This window comes from Strix aluco, chromosome 20, assembly GCF_031877795.1.
Source record: "Strix aluco isolate bStrAlu1 chromosome 20, bStrAlu1.hap1, whole genome shotgun sequence".
In the NCBI taxonomy this organism is placed as follows: Eukaryota; Metazoa; Chordata; class Aves; order Strigiformes; family Strigidae; genus Strix; species Strix aluco.
Genome location: NC_133950.1, coordinates 15,382,718 through 15,402,052, shown reverse-complemented (window position 1 = coordinate 15,402,052; position 19,335 = coordinate 15,382,718). Strand labels below are relative to the sequence as shown.

The 19,335-nt window shown below is 55.3% G+C and overlaps 2 protein-coding genes across 14 annotated transcripts in view; one reads left to right on the top strand and one right to left on the bottom strand.

Annotated features, from left to right (window-relative positions):
* SCAI (suppressor of cancer cell invasion) overlaps positions 1-9,200 on the bottom strand; it is a 44,783-nt gene extending 35,583 nt beyond the window's left edge. For 3 of the 13 annotated variants that reach the window (XR_012625871.1, XM_074846502.1, XM_074846513.1), the window contains exons 1-2: positions 8,595-9,198; positions 8,395-8,439 (exon numbers count right to left, since the gene is read on the bottom strand). Coding sequence is in view for 6 of the 13 variants with exons in the window: in XM_074846502.1 (XP_074702603.1) it covers positions 8,395-8,439; positions 8,595-8,647 (98 nt within the window). In the remaining 7 variants the exon portion in view is untranslated. Of the gene's footprint in view, positions 1-8,394; positions 8,440-8,594 lie in introns of all 13 variants that reach the window. The other 10 variants (XM_074846509.1, XM_074846510.1, XM_074846506.1 and 7 more) reach the window with 5 other exon arrangements.
* Positions 9,201-9,286: 86 nt separating this feature from the next.
* RPL35 (ribosomal protein L35) lies at positions 9,287-11,214 on the top strand. The gene is made up of 4 exons (XM_074846525.1): positions 9,287-9,410; positions 9,647-9,783; positions 10,247-10,328; positions 10,994-11,214. Exons 1-4 carry the CDS (start codon positions 9,408-9,410, stop codon positions 11,141-11,143), a joined length of 372 nt encoding a protein of 123 aa, XP_074702626.1. The 5' UTR covers positions 9,287-9,407; the 3' UTR covers positions 11,144-11,214.
* The last annotated feature ends 8,121 nt before the right edge of the window (positions 11,215-19,335 follow it).

Here is a 19,335-nt window from a genome sequence, read left to right as displayed (position 1 = left end):
AAAGAACAACTCTCTTCTCACTAGAGCATCAGCATTAGACTTAAAACTCTCATCTTGTACTACTAGAGGCAAACAATCTCAAAGACTTTAGCGGTGTATTTGTTCTGTCTGGTATTTTACCAAGGAAATTAGAGTCTGTGCTACTGAACACAAGCAGTGTGGAGCACAGATACTTCACACCGTGATATACAACCCGTCTGTCTTACTTCAAAACCAGAAGAATTTAGTCTTAAATTTTTATACATTTATACTTTAAACTATCACTTTCAGAAAAAAAAAAAAAAGTATGATTTTGTAAGTATAAGCACATCTTTCAGAAGCAACTCTTCCAAAAAATGAGAACACGTCACTCGTTGCATCATTTAACAGGTGACCTCACACACCTCACAAATACTGATCGCCAGGGTGTTCCAGCCCTCCAAAGATAAAGTCTGGATGTTAAACATTCACACTATGCACAGGAACAAATTTATTACAATGTAGAGAACTGATCAACGTGTCCCAGTGAAGCTTCTTGGCTAAAATTAGAACAAGAATCTGTATTTTATTTCAGGCTCCAGCTGTTTTGATCACTGAGCTCTGTGCCTTACATAACCCACAGACAACCTTCTGAACAGGCCAGCAGGTGCAAACCCAACAGGACAACCCAGGACGGTTAATGCTGGGGACGGGGATAAGAGGAAGAACATTCTCTTTTTTTGGAAGAAATGCTCTTGTTTCTTTCAGCCACCCGCCTGAAGACAGAGAACTGCAAACCAAGCCGTGAACTAGGGTGTGTTGACCATATTGATTAACCTTTAGCCTGAGAATCAGAATATCCTGTGACAGATGTAATACAGGACAGTGAACTGCCATACCAACTACAAGACTTAAACTCTTGCTGATCTGGAGTTTCATTGCTTGCATCAGATACAATGTTTACAGTTGAGGCTCTGATTATTATTAAAATTCTGGAGTTGAGCAGGAAGTATGTGTTTAGACAAGTGAGCTAATGATAAGGGTAAGTGATGGCTGCATCCTGATTCACAGCTCCATGGAGAGTTTTACCATTTTAATCAGGAAATCACAGCACAGAAATATAAACTGTTTTTCAAATGCTTCCCACTCCTTACTTAGAGATGCAAGTGGTAACCAAAAAGCAAAAGCAAACACACTTTCTATGTCTATCTTGTTGATACAGGAATTTCCCCAAACTAAGACGTTATTAGAACTGCTCTCCACAGAAACCAGTAGTGGAAAATACAGTCCAATGTACCAGGATTTTAAAAGTCTCAAACCCTGAGTCAAGGAGACCAGCTCTCTTTTCACTTTTCATCCTGACACATCTCCAACAGCATCACTGCCAAAAGGGGATGTGATCTAAAGCCAGATGCCCCGTTGGTATCTACCTCTTATCCATAAATTAGTAACACAGATAAAACTAAGCCGTTGATCAGTCATACCCAAAGCCTGGAACCATCATGTCTCAAATCTCTACCGAGAAACTCCCGATTTTACCTTCATCAAGTAAGATGTCTACCTTTGCTCTCTATTCGCCTCTCCTTTTCTTACACAGACTGGCATACTCGCCTCTTGTGTTTTCTTTCAAAGCTATACTGCACGTTTTGGGAAAGCCATCTGTGCGTTTCCATGTAATCTGCTCAGAGTGCTAGTCCTGACAGAGCCTCAGACAACACAAAATTAATTAGAACCCAAATTCATTCCTCTCGCCAGAATACCTAATTCTCCGTTGAGAGCCGCTGTCCCGAAGCTCCCGAGACACCACTCGGTTCTACTCAAGGAACACTGAAATAAATAAATAACACCCCCCCACCATGCACACGAGCGTGCACACACTGAAAGCTTCAGCCTGCTGGAGTCAGCACTTCAGAGGGAACGACAAGGAGCAGTTACACGTCAGACCATTTCTTTATAAAATATATGAGGGGAAAAAAAAAGAAAAAAAAGGAGTCCTTTATTATTCCAGGGTTTTTAGTAAAAGTTGGAAGCAAACACAGACATTTCTCATCCCCAACCACTGTTCACCTCGGGGCACGTCTGCACTGCAGTGGCTGCAGCTCTTCAGACCTACCAAGCTCCTTTTACAGTAGCTCGCTCGGGCGCTGCGGGAGGCATCTGCGAGCAGGCTGAGCCCATGCCGGGGCTCCTGGTAGGGTCAGCAGTCCAGAAGGGCAGCAATACCCAGGCCTAGCTTAACAACTAGAGCGTTTCTGTACCAGCTATGCTCACTGCTGGATAAACATGCACACAGAATACACAATGAAAAGGGCTTGGGCAGAGCCCAGGCTTTGGAGACATTTTTTTGTTCGAACGCAACAATAAAAAGCAACTGAAAATGTAACTGAAGAAAGAGAAACAAGTAGCTATTTTATTTAGCTGATAACGCTGGTCAAATCCTGTTCTCTCTGCCTGGATGTTTGCTTGTTTCAAAAGGGCACTAAGGAGAAATGCAGCATGAACTAGGGGGCTGAAAAACTTGTATTCTGTAAACAAATTCCAGGGTGGCTGACTGAAAATCACCTGCAAACGCAACCGGTTCTACTCCTACTGGGAATTCTCCACGAAAGTATTTTTTCTACTAAAATGTACCATTTTTACAGCTAACTTGCAAAAGTAGTACTATCTCTAAAGGTTAAGCAAGAGGGAAGACATTTTATAAAAATAATAAAAACATACAAACCCAGCTGAGCCTGTGACACTAGCCCATACACTCGTGCACAGCCAGCCATCTTCTTTCACAGCAAGAGGAAGCCCCGTCCATGCCCTGTGGATCTTTCCCTCCCCATCACAACCACCCCAGCTCTCCCGCCCAGCAAAGGGAACTGCTTCAGCTGTCCCGGGACTCCCCACGCACCGAGTGGCTGGCCAGATGCCTCCTACACAACAACAACTCTCTTCTGTCTGCGCTTCCCTTTAATAGATGCACCAAACACGTCGCTCTCCTTCAGCTTCCTTTGAGTTCTGTGAAAATTACTCGCTAGATAGTCGTCAGGACCCTTCTCTCCCTATAGCAACACTGGCTACATCAGACAAGTGATTTAAAGGCTGCTTGGAGAAGATGAGAAAAGAGGAAACCTGACTGTGCAATTGCAAAAACTTTGTTTCCTAAAAAGGGGAAAAGAGAGGGAAGGGGATATATAAGAAAACAAGATAAAAACACACACACACAATTCTCCAGATGCACACTGCTATAGCGAGTGGAAGTGACAGATAGCAGGCACACACAGTTATACAAGAATTTTATTACTGCAAACTTAAAGTTTAATACTTTCACATGGATGTGTAGTTCATTCCTCAGCATACCAGAAGACCAGAAGATCTGCAAACACTGTCTCAAATTAAGACCTCAGAGTTAATGTGAGCTGCCACCTCTGCATTACCTTTGACACCTCAGCAGGAACATTCTCAAGGCTTCCTGCAGGGAAACAGCCAACGCCAAACATTCAACTCCATTCCAAGTCAAACGAGTTTGAATATCCAGCATGCAGTGCCAATCCTATTATTTTAGCTTCAAATAAGTGCTTAGTCTATAGAATCAGGCTTTTAATTTGTTTTACACACCTTTAAAAATCCTTTTATTGCCTAAAGCACACCTGTCTGTATCCAGGACTGCAGCTTTGGCATCTTTTCTCCCAGAACAACGCGAGCTGCTCATTAACATCATACCATGGAAACAGAGTGTCGCCCCTTCCTGCCTTCTGCATTGAGATCATCTAAGCCACACCTTACCAGCAGAGTCTTCTACATTCACTATGGGCGGACTCACTTTAAATACAAGAGTCATGATATCACCGCGGGATGCACGTGGCCTTTTTCAATTACCTTCATAACACAAAACTTCTGCTTCTCTTCTTTATGATTCTGCCACTGGCAATTTGTTCCACCTTTGTCCCTTCCGCGCCCTCTGTGATCCCTCTTTCACTGCAGTTCATGACCTTTTGTGTATAGGATGAACAAAGGGCAAAGGCTAAAAATGTCATCACAGTTGGGCCTCTACTCTTCTACTGACTTAACTAGTTCGCTACTAAAAATGAGCTCAAGCTCAAAGTCAGACCAAGGCAGAGTTTCTGGGTCACTGGAGTCCAGGAATCCCCAGAAGATGGTTCAGAAGCAATGTGGAAAGGGACACAAGTGTTTCCTTTCATCCAAACTCCAATCTTGAATCTGTGGTGGTGCCTGCATGCCACCTACATGGTACTTAGCAGTCATTTGCATTGTATGAAAGAGCAATAGAAAAGAGAACATCAGGCTAGCCTCCTCTTGGAAGGGGTGGGAGGGGAAGAAGGGAGATAGAAAAACACCATCAGCTGTGGCGGGCTGAGCTGTGTGTATTTACATTTCACAAGTTAAACTATTTAGTGGTTTATTTACACACGGTGTTCTTGGAGCAGCTAAAATGCCAGTTGTGTTTTATCTTGATTTTATGGCACTGCACATAAGCCACAAAATCATAGGAAGAGACTGCAAATGAGGTATGAGCCTCGTACATCTGGAAAAGCATGTAAGCCACTGTGAGAAGGGAGAAAGATTTTGGAAACACAGGCACAACAAGGGTTGAAATGCATTAGTTATGACAAGCCACCAAAAATACAGTCCAGGGACTTGAAAGCAACGATCAAATCACAATACACCAGCTTATGCTGCAGGGATCGCACATCCCAGTGTAACTCTCACAGCCAAGTCAACCTACAGCAAGGCATACCGGGGCCTCAGGTCTCTCCGGGCTGCCCCTCCATGTTAGAGTGAGGAGGGAATTGCAGTCAGCTCCATTTTATGCACATTTGATGGCAAAACGCCAACACAACTGTTGACTGAGCCAAATCTGGGCCCCCTTGAACTAAGCCATCACCTAAAGCAGGGCGGAAAAGCACATGCCTCTTGCATCTAGAGCGGCCAAGTTCCTGAAAAGCATCCGAGTTACAAGATAGATTTTTTTTCTTTCCTTACTCAGAAAACAACTGATGTTTTAACTCTTTGATGTGCACTCATTAATTCAAAACAGAACGGTTGCTCTACAATGTAGCGTGATGCTAATGTGATGGAGAGACTTCTTTCTAGCAAGTCAAATTATTTCCTAGATGGCCCCAACAGCAGTTCCGGGCAGCGTCCGATCAGGAGGGCAGTTACCCTCACACTCAGCACCTTGTCAGCATTCTCAGCCAAGGTGTCCATGGCTGCCTTCCAACTGGAACCGGACTCTGACAAAAGAGAATGCAGTACAAGCTCAGGAAAGCTTTTTGATCCGTTCAGTCCACTTCTTCCCTCCAAGACGGCGTTTGGTGGTAAGCTGCCAGCGCGTTGGGAACTGCCCGGGGAACGGCATCCCTCTGGGAATTCACCCTCCTGAGCAGGAGCTGCTCCTGGACCGTTCCTCTGCCACGCAGCAGAGAAATCCCTCTGCTGACTTCTGCTGTAATTATATTTAAAAAATTCAGCTTCTAGTCTGTGTTCCATTATAGTAATAGCAATAATTAAAAATACTTCAAACGACGAGTCCTCTAAACCTGCTGTTCCATCCAGGCTTTTTGGCATCGCACACTTCCTTTCTTGACTGACATCCTCAGGGAACCAGATTGATGGTTATTCTATTCTATTCCTGTTGCAGGGCTGTGCTGCCTTCTCTCAGCACATGTAAAACGCTAGGTAATATTTGTGTTGGCAGCTAACTTACATACTTTATAGAAACAGACCTCTGTTTGACCCGCCATGCAGCTCCCACACACAATTTGGTCCACTCCTTTAAACTGTTTCCTTCTGCTGCAACACATACCCCCTTCCATACCTCTGTTTCTAGCCTGGTTAAAAAACTACATATCCAGAAAAGAGCTTATGTGCCTAAAGACAGCGATTTGGCTATGAAAGCCAAGCCTGCAGAACGTTCTTATGCAAGAATACCAAAGAAAATGATTCTAAAACCTGCATGTACAGGTCCTCATTTTCCTTCTACAAAGATTGCTCCAACTGAACATTTTTATGAAAAAAAAACCTATGAAAAGTTCTGCAAAAAAAAAAAAGACATCAACACACAGATTTCTGTGATAAGACTCCGATAGCTGTATCATGCTGTCGGGAGTTGGTGGTGGGGCGTTGGGGTTTTTTGTTTAAAATACTGTCACATTTTAGCTCTTTAGGCTATAACATCACCTCAGAATAGGCTTTCACATCAGAACTCTTCCTTCCTTGCCCAAAGTGCACCATGTAGAATAAAAGATAAGCCAAGAAAGTAACACGTCCAGACGATCAAATGAATTCCCATTATCCATTTATACCGTGGCAGTTTATCGACAATTCCATTTCAGGCCAACAAAGCTAAACCAGAATAAAAGTGATGCAAAAAGAGGCGAAATCTGACTGGCACACGCCAGGGCGAGCGCAGCTGCAGTGCGAGCAGAGGACTGTGCAGTCACATCATGTGACAGGAGCGGCGCTGGCAGCAGAGGAGGGAGAGCTACAGCCCCCATCCTCCCACCTGCGTAAATCTATGCCTCCGGTGCACCAGTATGGACAACACAATTTAATTTCAATGCAGAACTGACTCAGGTTATAAGCTCCTCAATGTTTTGAATTGTTATTCTCCATTTTTATTACTTCCCTCCACCAAATAGAACAGTAACACAGAAATGAATAACAATACAGGCAGGCTGTGTGTTCCTCCCACTGCTAAGCACTTTCAGCATTTTATCACTTGTAGATCTAGCTTCTCAACCCAGCACCGTGAACACACAACACCGGGCTGCTGTCTGTATCGTTCTCACACGCAGGGCTTAGCCCAACTAGTCATCTTTGTGATAAAATCTTCCAATGTTTGTAAGGGACGTGGATTGCCAATTGAATTCTGATGCTGTATTGTACCTATGTTTCAAGATAAAACAACGATCACAATCTCCTTCGTAGCACAGCAAAATATTTCTTCTCTCCATATAGTTTCTATGAATGGTTTTTATATTTTCTGTAGCAAAGAACCTGGCTATCACATTTGCGTATGCTCTCTGTATTATTTTGGCAGCCCAGAAGCTCTTCGCTTCTCATTAAATACCTCATTGTTTCTTTCATTTAACATAAATTGTGATCCAATTTATCAAAACATCTTAAAAGAGACTGACTTATCCGATCTGAAAACAAAGCACCTTCTTTTCTACAAACACGATCTACAGTCAGGTGTCACGCTTCTTAACGGCTCCCTCGACAGCGAGGGACGAAACGGCTCTTTAGGCAACAGGGTTCACACAAGGTGAGAAGATGCACCAGGCAGTGACCACACCTGCAAACCTCCCCAGCAAGATCCATACCAGGATGATCTTCTATGATTTCCAAAGGCTGCTACCAACACCACGGTTCTGTCGCCTGCAGGAATGGTGGGAGAGCATATGCACGCTGGGAGACTCACACTAGCATTTTAGTCATCATATGGTCCCACAGAGCTGCTCTGCATTAGCTTAAACAAGATGCCGAGAATTACAGATTGCATTTGGACAGCTCTTCCAAAATCTAACCATTTTTTATATTAAGGGACCCATTTTGCAGGTTGGAGGACTAGAATTGCTTGGCTGAGACACAGCTTAAGCCTGGAAGCTTGGCGCCTGGTTATTAAATTACAGAAGTGCAACTCAGACTTTAACAAAAACAAGTCCTATTCTGTGGTGGGAGATTAGATCCAGACTCTGAAAACCTGCAGTCTTGATCCTGAATGTTTTATCTAGGGCAGCCTTTGGTTACTGACATTTTTATAGCCAGTAACGGGCAAGAAATTTTGGGGGGATGACACCACGTAACAGTCATCCAGCTTCTATCCCCAAGGGCATTTCACATAACTCCTTGTCCAGAGCATTTCTCAGTACGAAACATGAATTTGGTGAAGGGGGAGGCGCTGAGGTAAAAGTTTAGAATCAGAACACATCCACGATGATTGTGCCGAACTTGCAGTCTGGCTATCCAGCACTGCACAGGCAGCTCAGGTAAAATCCAGGATCCACTGGCGACGCAGAAATGCAGCTACCTGTCAGCTGGACGCTAAACACCCACAGCCTCCCCCACTGGGAGAGGCGAGAGGGAAGATAACCTAGAGATTGAGAAGTTCATAAAGAGGAGGCGGTTTTGGTAATTGCTGCAGGTCCGTCGCGAGTCCAGGCCTAAGCAGAAGACGTGTCCCACCGCGTTTCTCTCCTCCGTTCGCAGTGAACAGCGGTGAGCACGGCTCCGCGCGCCCAGGCACAGGGCCTCGGCAGCCGCCCCCGCCATCGCCGCCCCTCAGCCTCGGCACCGGGCTCAGACCCCCCGGCGAAGCGGCGGCTCGTTCCGGAAGGCGCCTGAGGCGGCCGCCGAGCCGGTCCCGCCGCCGGGGGATGCCCCGGCCGCCCCCGCCCGCACCTGCCGCGCCGCCCGCTCCCGCCTTACCTGGGCTTCCGCTTGCGGCAGGGCTTCTCCGCCGGGCCTGGAGCTCTGCGGGGGCGAGACAGCGGTGAGGGGCGAGACAGCGCCGAGGGACGCGCCGCCGCCGGGCCTGCCCCGAGGCGCCCGCAGCCGCCGCCGCCGCCCGCCCGCGCCGCCGCCGCCCCGCCCGCTCCCGCCCGCGCCGCCGCTCCGCCCCCCCGCACCTGGAGGCCGGGCCGGTGCGGGGCAGGCGCTGCCGAGCGGCTCCTCTCACCATCCGCGCCGCGTCCGCCAGCTCCCGGGCAAAGCCGCCGCCGCCGCGAAGGCTCCGGCTGCGCGGAGCGCGGCTGCCGCCTCACGCTAGTCTGGGCCGGCCTCGCCCCGCCCCCGCCCGCTCCTATTGGGGGAGCGCCCGGGCTAACGGCGAGGCGGCTCTCGGATTGGCGGCGCGGGCCGTCACTCGGGAGCCCCTCCCGCGCGGGGCCGGTGAGGCACGGCGCGGCTGCCTGGATACGGCGGGAGGCGGCGCCACCGCGCGGGCAGGCCCGGCCCGGCCGGTCCCACCGGGCCCGCTCCGCTCTCCCCGGCCACCTGCGCGCACGGCTCTACCGCTGCACCACTCCGCCGCGGTGGCCGCTCCCGCCCCGCCCGTCGTCACGTCCCCCGCGCTGTCGGGGTAAGAGTGCCGCACCTCGGCCGGCGCCAGCACACCGGCTCCGCTCTGACAGCGCTGCGGCGGCTGCACAAAAGGAGAGGGGGAGAGCGGGGCGGCAGCGGCAGCACGGAGCCGCCGCGGCGGAGCGGCGCGCAGCAGCCCCCTCCCGAGGGGCCGGTGCCCCGGGGCCGGCGGCGCTGCCCCGCCGCTCCCCTGTCAGCGCCCGCGGGCGGTACCACTGCGCTGCTGCCGAGAGGGGGGTTGCAGAGCGCGCAGGCTCCTCCCCCCGCGGGTTGGTAGGCTCCGTCCGGCAGCGCCCTCCGCCTCCTGTCCCCGCCCGGCTCCCGTCCTTTCCGCCCCGCGCTGCGCCGGTGCCGCCATCATGGTGAGCGCTGCCCCGCCGCGGCCCGCGCAATCCGGCGGCATCCGCGCGGGCACCGGGCCGCCGGCCGGGCCGCCACCGTCGCGATGTGGGGAGGGGGCGAGGGCGGGCGGCGCTGTGGGGCCTGAGGGGCGGCGGGAGGCCGCGGGGCGGTGGGTTGAGGAAGGCCGCAGCGGGCCGGCGGAGGGGGCGCGGCGGGGCCCCGGGAGCGGGGCTGACGGCCTGTCCGCCGCCCGCAGGCCAAGATCAAGGCCCGAGACCTGCGCGGGAAGAAGAAGGAGGAGCTGCTGAAGCAGCTGGACGATCTGAAGGTGGAGTTGTCGCAGCTTCGGGTGGCCAAGGTGACTGGCGGCGCCGCTTCTAAGCTCTCCAAGATGTAAGTGGGGTCGGGCCCGGCCCGGCGGCGAGGCCCCGGCCCGGTCAGCACCCGCGCGGCGGGGGGGGCCGCGGGGAGGCCGCGGAGGAGCTTACCCGAGCCTGAGCGGGGGCTGCGAGAGCCGCGGCCTCCAGCCGCTGCCGTGTGGGAGCTGACGCCTGGGGGGGCCGCGGCGCGCTGTGTTCGAGAGGTGCTTTCAGCGTCTGGGTGGTTACCTTGCGCTGTAAAACGAGAAAAAAAGTGGTACGGAAGAGGAATGAGTAATTGTAGGCTTGAAAATCGCTTTGTGCGTCTCTTTGCTCGGAGCCCGTGGAGCTGAGATGTGCTGGAAGTTGCTGGTGTTTTGCTACGACGGGAGTTGCGTGGCTGTAGCGCGTACACGCTTTCGGTACACCGGGTTTTAAATCTGCGGTGCTTCTCTTTCAGTATGTGCTGAGACATGCTCTTGTTTTCCCTCCTGCAGACGTGTGGTGCGTAAATCCATTGCCAGGGTCTTAACTGTCATCAATCAGACCCAGAAGGAGAACTTGAGGAAGTTTTACAAGGTAAGGCCAAACATCTTGCAGAGTGGTCTTTTTTCTCGTGCTATTTTCAAATACCTAGTTTGTAGGAGGGAACTCATTTTGTAGATTATTACTTAACAACTTAAAACTCAAGACTCTATGTTCAGTTTTAAAGTTGTCTAGGTATGGTTCTTTTTTAAATATTATTGCAAGACTATCCTAAATTCTGTACACTTAGTGCAAATCTGCTTTTGCCAGGAGTCTTCTGGGCAGCATCGCTCCTCTGGTGTGTAGTACACTTTCTAGGAGATGCAGTTTCCAGAAGTGCAGATACTCTCTTTCCTAAATTTTAATCATTTTTTTATCCCAATAAGTTTCTGTAACTTTTAGAATATTACCTCTTGGGGTTGGGATTATATAGAATAGGAAAAGAAGAACTTTTCCAGAGGTGCCGGAAAACTGGGGCTTGTAAGATTAAGCATTACTTAAGTCTGAATCAAAGCTAGCACAACTGGTACAGAAGTCAGAATCAACTCTTGTTTCCCAGCGGTGAGAAGTTCCCTTACACTTCTAGTCCGTAACGACAGTCCCAGTAAGAAGCAGCTTAAGGCACTGCTGGTGTTCTTGCAGGCAGCTCGGCTCTCTGTGAGCTCGTGCACCCTGTTGCTGCCTGGCAACTGCTCAAACTTGTGTATTTTTGCAAACAGGGTAAAAAGTATAAGCCTCTTGATCTGCGGCCGAAGAAGACTCGTGCCATGCGACGCAGATTAAATAAGCATGAAGAAAATCTGAAGACCAAAAAACAGCAGCGAAAAGAACGTTTGTACCCTGTCCGGAAATACGCCATCAAGGCATAAAACTGCAGAGTGCTGAAAATTCTTAATTGTGTTGGCTGAGTATGTCTCATTAAATGGAATTTTGTTTGGAAGCTGTCACTGGTGGTTTTTTTGGTAGTGGTGGGATGAAGAAGTGATCAGCTTTATGAAGAAAAAATGAGAGGATTCACAGAACGTTTATTTGAACTTTTATTGCTAATGAAAATACTAACTTAACTTGCAGTTTAAGGCCATTTTCCTCGCTTAAGAACAGGCACGTGAGTGCAGATCAGTGAAGCTGGTTCAACTTAACGTGTAAAAAGTGTTTAACTTGAGATTGATTTAAAATGGAAACTCAATGCAGATGTTTACGGTGGGACGGTGTTCATCACTTCAGTAGCTTAAGAGTAAATGCTTAAAGTTTTTGTCTTGTGCTGGTATTTAAGTGTTACAGAGATGAACTGACTTGCTGAGGTGTTCTGGTAAACTTCACCGAAACCGAAGAATGCTGTCAGCCCTTGCTTTGGATCCTGGCACAGCTAGTTGTAGCGCCAGAGTCCCGGTTTCCCCGGACTGTTTGTAGTGACACGCAGGTGTTGCTTTTGGATGGGCTGGTCCGACTGGGCCGTCAGCACAAAGCGCTGCGGGGTGGGAAGAGAGGGAGCTCAGCTCCAGTTAAGTGCTGGGAAAATGCCGGGGCTGTGATAGTTTTGGGCCCAGTGTTGGTTTTCTGTGCGTGTGGAGACTGGTTGAGGTCAAGTGGAATCAGGAAACCAGACTTGAGAAAAGCTGAACTAGAAAGTTGTTAGCTCTAAAGGTCCAGGGCACTCCCCGGTCTGGGGGTTCCACGCTCTCACCTGTGAAGTGCTGAGCTAATTAAAGAGTTTGGCTTTCCGTCCCCCACGGAGCCCCATGGAACTCGGCGATGGAGCTGCGTTTCCAAAGGCCTTTTTTGGTTCTGATGGAAGGAAGAGCTGCGCAGCGCTGCTGGAGCGTTTGTGATGCCGTGCTCGTGGTTTGTGTTAGTGTAGCTAAAACATTCTAACATGGAAAATTCCCTGCCCGTTAGGGAGTCCTTAGATTGGATCCAGATTCTGTTTAGGAAAAAATATGTTAATTCTGCTCGCTCAATTTAGCATAGATCTGAAGGATTTTTAAGCCTCAAGTTTTAACCAGAGAGAGGTCTCATTGCATGCAGTGGAGTGAATTTCCCATATATTGAGCTGTTAGGAGGGATAGCGTTACAGTGACGCCAGCGCTGGCTGTGTGATGGCTTTGTTAGGAGCTTAGCGTGGCCCCGAACGCGATACGAACGCGATACGTTTGGCAGGGAGGGAGAGCCAGCCTGGCAGCCCTCCGGGCCCCGTGCTGTCCCCACTGCCGAAGCGTGCCGCCGGCCGGCGCGGTGCCTGTGCGAGCTGGTCCTGTGGCTCGTGGTCACGCTCCCATCCAGGCAGGCAGGTTATGGAACACTTCGGCGTTGCCCTTTCCGAGTAGCCTGCCAGCAGCAAGCCACTCCAGCAGAAGGACATGCTTTTCACCTCCAGGAGAAGCTGGAGCCACAGCACTGCCAGGATCCCGGGGCCACACGCTGCTGTCCCAGGAGCCTGATGCCTGGGAGAGGGGCTGCTCCCCCGTGCCGGGCGTCGGGACGGCTGCAAAAAAGCGTTTGGGCTTCTCTTTTCTTTTGGAGAGGCATTGCCTGCTCAAGTTGCGCGGCCGAGGGGAGCCTTGTGGCTCCTGAGGCGGAAAAGCAAACGTGGGTAACGCTGCCCTCATGGCCTTCCAGAGTCTGCTCCTGGGTGGCTTGAAAATGGAGATGGGAAGACGGTGGGTGCAGGGCAGAGGCTTTGGTGACAGCCCCAGGGGGTGCCTGAGGGGAAATAGCTGCTATCTGAAAGGTCTGATTGTTATCAGATCACTAACATGCCAGTTAAGAGCCAGTAACAAAGGGGGAGAAACAAAAAAGGGAAAAAAAAAAAACCTTAATGAGCCTGCACTGAACGTTCAAGGAGAAGTCACAGGTTTGGATAGCGCCATCCTGCCCAGAGACATCCTGCACTGTGTGCCTGAGCTGCAGGGACAGGTGAACAGCGGCTGGAAGCTGGTACCTCTGAGCACCCTGAAGGCACAAGCCGGAGGGTTTTGCTGGTGTTTGTGTGTCTGCAGTTCTACAGGGCGCAGGCGGATGGAGGGATTGGGGTTGGAAGGCTCCTCTGGAGGTCTGTGCTGCAGCTGCCTGCTGGGGGCAAGGCTCCCTTTGCAGGTAACTCAGTTTGTACAACTTCTCCAGTATCTAACGGGGGTTTCGGTTGCAACCTGCTGGTAGGACAAGAGGGAATGGCCTCAAGCTGCACCAGGCCAGGGTCAGACTGGCTCTTAGGAAGTATTTCTTTGCAGAAGGGGTTGTTGGGCGTTGGAATGGGCTGCCCAGGGCAGGGGGGGAGTCCCCATCCCTGGAGGGGTTGAAGAGTCGGGTTGACCCAGCGCTGAGGGATCTGGTGGAGTTGGGAACGGTCAGTGTGAGGGTAATGGTTGGACAGGATGATCTTCAAGGGCTTTTCCAACCTTGATGATTCTGTGGTTTTTTTCAAAGCTTTTCTATACCCCCACATGAACAGAGAACAAACCGGAGGGTGCTGAGCTCGGTGCCCCCTCGGGCTGCCCCAGGGCGCGGCACTCGCTGCCCAGAGGGTGGTTGTGGGCAGCGCGGGCAGCCCCCTCAGGTGAGGGGCTCTGGCACAGTGCTCAGCCAGCGGGAGGGGCTGGGCGACTTGCCAGGGGCTTGGTGGGGAAGCCGGGACTGCGCCCAGGAGCCATCCCCATGCTGGAGCCGAGGGGGTACGGGGAGGGGGGGCGGGGGGGGAACAGCTCAAGCTTCAGTTTGTGCACGATCCACCGCAGCCATTTGAGGAGGGAAAGGGGCTTCTGGCACTGCACTGAATCCTGGGGCTGGGTTACTCCTTCCACCCGTAGCAGGGTGGCAAAACCAACCAGTCCGGCCCTTTCATCACCCTGTGCTGTTAGAGGAGACGTCCCACGGACAAGCAGCCCTTTAAGTTACTGGGAGCGGCTTGCTGATGGTCTGGCCGGACGCAGAGTGAAGTGATGGCCTTTCCCACAAGCTCCCTCCAGCGTGCGGGTGGGGACGCTTGTTCCTACTGTGAGAGCAAGGCGGGTGCCTGTTCTGGCCTGTATCCCCAGGTCCCCATCTCCGCAGGGCATCAGCGGTCGGTGCCAGCTCCCGCCTTACCTGCCAGCCCCGGAGGATGCCGTGTTGTCCCAGCTCCCCGGCAGAAGCTGCTGCTGCAAAACAGCCGGCTGCAAACTCTGCAAATCTGTTACAGGGCGGAGCAAAACCAACTAAGAGCAGAAAACATAAGGTAAACACGCTGGCCCGCAGCCTGCACCCATGCCGGTGCCAGTTGTGCTCGGAGGGGCACGTGGAGGAGTTACCGGCGTGGCCACGGGGCTGCCCGGGCCTCAGCGCAGCGGGGAGGGGGACCCCAGCAAAGGGCAACTCCCCCCGGAGCCCCCCCAAGGCTGCGCTGCCTTCCTAGGGGCCGGACAGCACTGTGGGCAGCCCATGGGCTCTGTCACCCCCCGGCACGGTGCTGCCTGGGTGCAGGAAGGGTGCTGGGGGACCCCGCCGCTGTCCTGCGCTGACCCCGCGCAGCGGCCGCCGCCAGCCCTGGGTTTAGCACCGGTGTTTGCAGAGCGTCAGGGCCTCCGAGGCTCAAACTGTTTATATTTTTCCCTTGTAACTGAAGATGTCCCACAGCATTAGAGCAGACTTCCCGGGGAAAGCTGTTCTTCAGCAAATAAATAATTTCCAGGGTGGAGATGAGGACGGAGGAACAGCTGCTGGCTGACGGCGGGGCACGGCCCAGGGCCGATGCCACCGCGCAGGGAGCCCTGGCCGCGTGCCCTGGAAAGCGTTCAGCAGGTCCAGATGTTTCCCTCCCCAACTCCCCGGCACAGCAGGCTCTGGCCAAGGGCGGCTGGTGGCTCTGGGTGCTGGCAGAGCCCGCTCCTGGGCCTGATCCTGCTGCTTGAGCAGCACTAGAAGGTCCGGGTAGCTGCAGAGGGCAGGGGCAGATGCAAGTTGTGCAAGGTCTGGGTGGAAAAGCTTGGGCTCCTCCTCCCTTGGCTGGTGTTTGCTGCGGTGGATGCACACCCCAGCTCTTCTAATGCTCCTGGCATCGCTCTCGTCGCCTCCCTCCTGGGGAACGGCTCCTCAGCCGCTCTCCTGAGCGCTAACGCCGAGGGCTGACCCTGGTTCTGCACGTGGTGGGACACACAAGGTGCTGTGCAGGGCAGGGGGAAGCTTGGGAGCGCCCACGCGCCCTTGGCCGTGCCACCCGCTCCCCTCACGTCCCCCCACGGCTGCGTGCGAGCGGCGTCTGGTGCATCTGGCTGACGACAAGCTCCGCGTTGTGAGCGCCGCGTCCCGCCAGCCACGCGGGCAGCCCAGGTCTGCCCGGGGCAGCCGCCCTCTCCTCAATGCCCGTTTTGTTGGCCGGGCTGGGGGAGGACTCGTCCCCGCGCTGCCCCGGTCCCACTGCTCCCATGAATACGGGCAGTGTCTGGGCGCAGGCACCGGGCCCTGCTCCCGCCATCCTGGGGGCTCCTGGACAAAGGTGGCCCTTGGGCTCCCAGCAGATGGGGCGGCCACTGCGTGTCGGGGCTCCGGGCTCCCCGCCAGCCTGGCTGCGCATCCGCAGGGTGATGGAGAAGGCCCCTGGTAGGGGCGAGCAGGGCCCGGCCGTGAGAGCGGCTCCCGCGGGGGCTGCCGGGGAAGGGGCGCTTGCAGGGTGCACCCCACCACCCTGAGGGGCATTTGGGGTGGTTTGGAGGCGGCAGCGCTGAGCCTGGGAACAGATTTCTGTTTCCACTGGTGAGTGAGTCAGCGGCAGCACCGCCAAGGCCCACAGCTCCCCTCCCTTCCCTCCGGCCGCCGCTGCCGCCCGGCCCTTTCCCGCTGCCGGTCAAGGTTGGCGGCCGCAGCGCCAGCGGCCTCGCGTCACCCTGCGGCTCTCCGGAGAGCGGCCGGGGCCCCCGGCAGCGCCGGTGTTCTCCCACCAAACCCTTGCCAGCACGGGCAGCTGACGGGCCGGGGGCTCAGCACGAGGGCTGGGGCGCTGGCACTGAGCCCCCTGCTCCCCAGGGAGGGGCTGGGGACCACCGGGCTCTGCCGTGCCAGGGGGGACCCAGATGGAGTGGCCCAGGGGGGACCGGGACGAGGCCAGGCTCCCTGCCAGGCTGCGCTGCCTCCCTGGGCAACGACTTGGTCGCAGCCCCCAGGAAATCTTTTGCCAGCCCTGGGGACAATCCATCAGCTCTATTTTCGGTGCGGAGCGGGACGGTGCCCTGCATGGCCCGGAGAAGGGTGGCAGGTGGGGGCTGCCTCTGCGCCCTGTCACTCCCCTGCAGCAGCTCCATGCTGGGAGCAACACGTCTGTACTGGGAGCAGCGTGTCTGTACTGGGAGCAGCGTGTCCGAGCTGGGCCCTGCCCTCTGTGCCTGCCCCAGCCCAGACTGGGGGACGGGGAGGGGCGCAGAGGCCCCACGGGTGGGTTCGGCCTCGGTTTCCCCCCCCGCACCGTTTCTGCAGCGCCGGGGTGCCGGGACGGTGCGTGCAGAGCTGGCAGCGCCCGCTGCTCACCCGACCCAGCGCTGTTTGGGTTGGTCAAGACTCGTGTCCTGAGCCCCCGCGGCACTTCCAGCCGCAGCTTCATCGTGGTTACAAGAGAAACAGCTCCCGCTGCGAGCGCGGGCCAGGCCGAGGGGAAGCGCTCGAGCAGGTTTGACACCGGGCACCCCCGCACCTTCCGGGGGGAGCTGTACCCGCCGCGTCCTCCCCGGCTCCCCACTGGGTCTGGGTGCCACGAGCTGGCGGGTCTCAGCAGGGACGTGCCCATCCAGCCCCCGAACAAGGACCGAGGATGTCAGCGCACCCTCGGTGGGTGCCAACAGGCTGCAGGCAGGGAGGGACCTGACTGGGATGTCACCTGGCATGGGGCTGGTGCCGTGCTCTCCCCACTGTGTGTCCTGCCCCCCCCCGAAGGCTGGTTGCCCCTCTGGGCTCGCCCGTGGGCCCGCAGCAGCTCTGGCCTGTGCCAGCACCACGGCACAGCGCCGGGGGGGCAGCTCAGCAGCGGGATGGCCAGCCTGGTCAGTGGGGCCAGGAATGAGGCCAAACCACCACAAACCAACCAACTCCGGGCAGTAACTGAGAAGGGGGGGGGGGGGGAATTAGGGCTTCACCAAGGGGCCGGCTGTGCCCACCCGAGGGGATTTTTGGAGGCAGGGCTGTGGCACCAGCAGCCACCTGCCCGGATGGCCTTGGCTGCCCTTCCCTGGGTGCCACGCTGCCGTCACGGGGGCCTCGGGCACCGCAGCCCCTCAGCATCCCTGTCTCAAGCTTCATTTGCTGCTTGCTGCTGAACTGAGAGATTTTAATCTTTTAATCACGTTATGAGCCGAGGTGGTGCCGGCCACGCACAGGAGGAATGTCTGGAAGTCAGCAGCGGCCGGCGCGGCGGGAGCCCATCCCGCCCCCACCCACACGTCCCCATCACGTCCTGCTTGGGGACCCCCATCCTCCCCAGCCTGCCTCGTCCTGCCTGGGACAGGGACCAGGAGCAGACCAAGCCCTGGGGCCAGAGACCAGGACCAGGCATCAGGGACCACGGGCCGGGACTGTGGCCAGGAGCAGGAGCAGGACAAGGACAAGGACAAGGAGCAGCTGGCCAAGGGCTGCTGAGGCTGGAGCTCCCTCGCCACTCGCACATCCGACACACGTCCTGTGGGTGCAGCAGGAGCGAGGAAGGTCTCTGCGTGTCCCAGAGCCACCGAGTCCTGCTGCGGGTGCAGCCGCGCTGCCACGGGGATGGGCTGGTGGGGCCGCGGGCCGGCAGCCTCGGGGCGGGCGCTGGGAGGCGTTTCCGTGAGCCCGACCCGGGGTGTGATTCCCTGACATCTGAGAGCGCAGAAAGGGGTCGGGGTGACTTTACATGGAGAAAAAGCCGTGGAGCGGTGGGGGGTCCGGGCAGCCCGAAGGACCAGCACAATAACCCCACCGGGAAACAAAAGCCGCTTTGTTTTTACTCGCTGCTGGTGTTTTGTCGGGGGGGGGGGGGGGGGGGAGCCGGGGCTGCTTTCACAGTGCCCGCGCCCCAGCTTTACAGTGCTGGAGCTTTTACAGCCCGCGCTGCCGCTGCACGGCCCCATGCTGCCGAGAAACCCTCCTGAGGCTGCCGCCTGCTGCTGTCCTGCATCATCCTGCATCCCCCCGCATCACCCTGCATTGCCCCGCATCACTCTGCATCCCCCTGCATCCCCCCGCATCCCCCTGCATCCCCCTGCATCCCCCCACGTCCCCCCACGTCCCCCCACATCCCCCTGCCTCGTTCTGCATCCCCTCACATCACTCCATGTCACCCCCTCCCCAGCTGCGGGGGCCTGCGGTGGGACGGGAGGGGGGCTGGGGAGCCCAGCTGCAGGTTTTGGGGACGAGGCCAGGCTGCCGTGGGGGGGCAGAATGTATTTCATGAAACGTCTGTCATGTGAGCATAATTAAAGCTCCTCGTTATCACGGTGTTAGCGGCAGCGAGGGGCACGCTCTCAGGGGGGCCTTTGCAGGAGGCCCCACGGCTGCAATTAGGTGACGCTGCCCTCCAGCCACGCGGGTTTAATTACCCCCGTCCCTGTGTGTCCCTGTGTCTTCTTCCGAGGGGAGCGGAGGGGCGTCCCGCAGCCAGCCCGGCACAGCGAGGCAGCGCAGAGCCACGGCAGCCCCCGCCGAAGAATAACAAAGCCCTGGAATTAGAGATGTGCTGGGAGTTTACTTTACCGCAAAAAAATGTCAGAAATCCGTATTGTTTGGACAGGGATTTGCTGGGGATCGCTAGATAAAAGCCTGGCAGGGACCCAGCTGGGGGGGAAAAAGTCAGCCAGCTCCTTTCTCGTGGTGGGGCGGCCCAGCGAGGGATGCACCGCGCGGCCGGCGCGGGGGGTTTGGGGGTTGAGGCACAGGCAGGGGCAGGGATGGTCGGTGCCGTCAGGAGCCAGAGCAGGACCTGGGCCTGGGCTCAGCGTGGGGCTGGGGAAGAGGGTCCTGCGGCTCCTGGGCTGTGCCAGGCTGCCCCGTGCCCGGCACCAGCCTCGAGTCTTCCCAGCAGGGAACATTTCAGCCGAGATGGTCCCTGGGACGCCGGGCTCAGGCGTCCGGT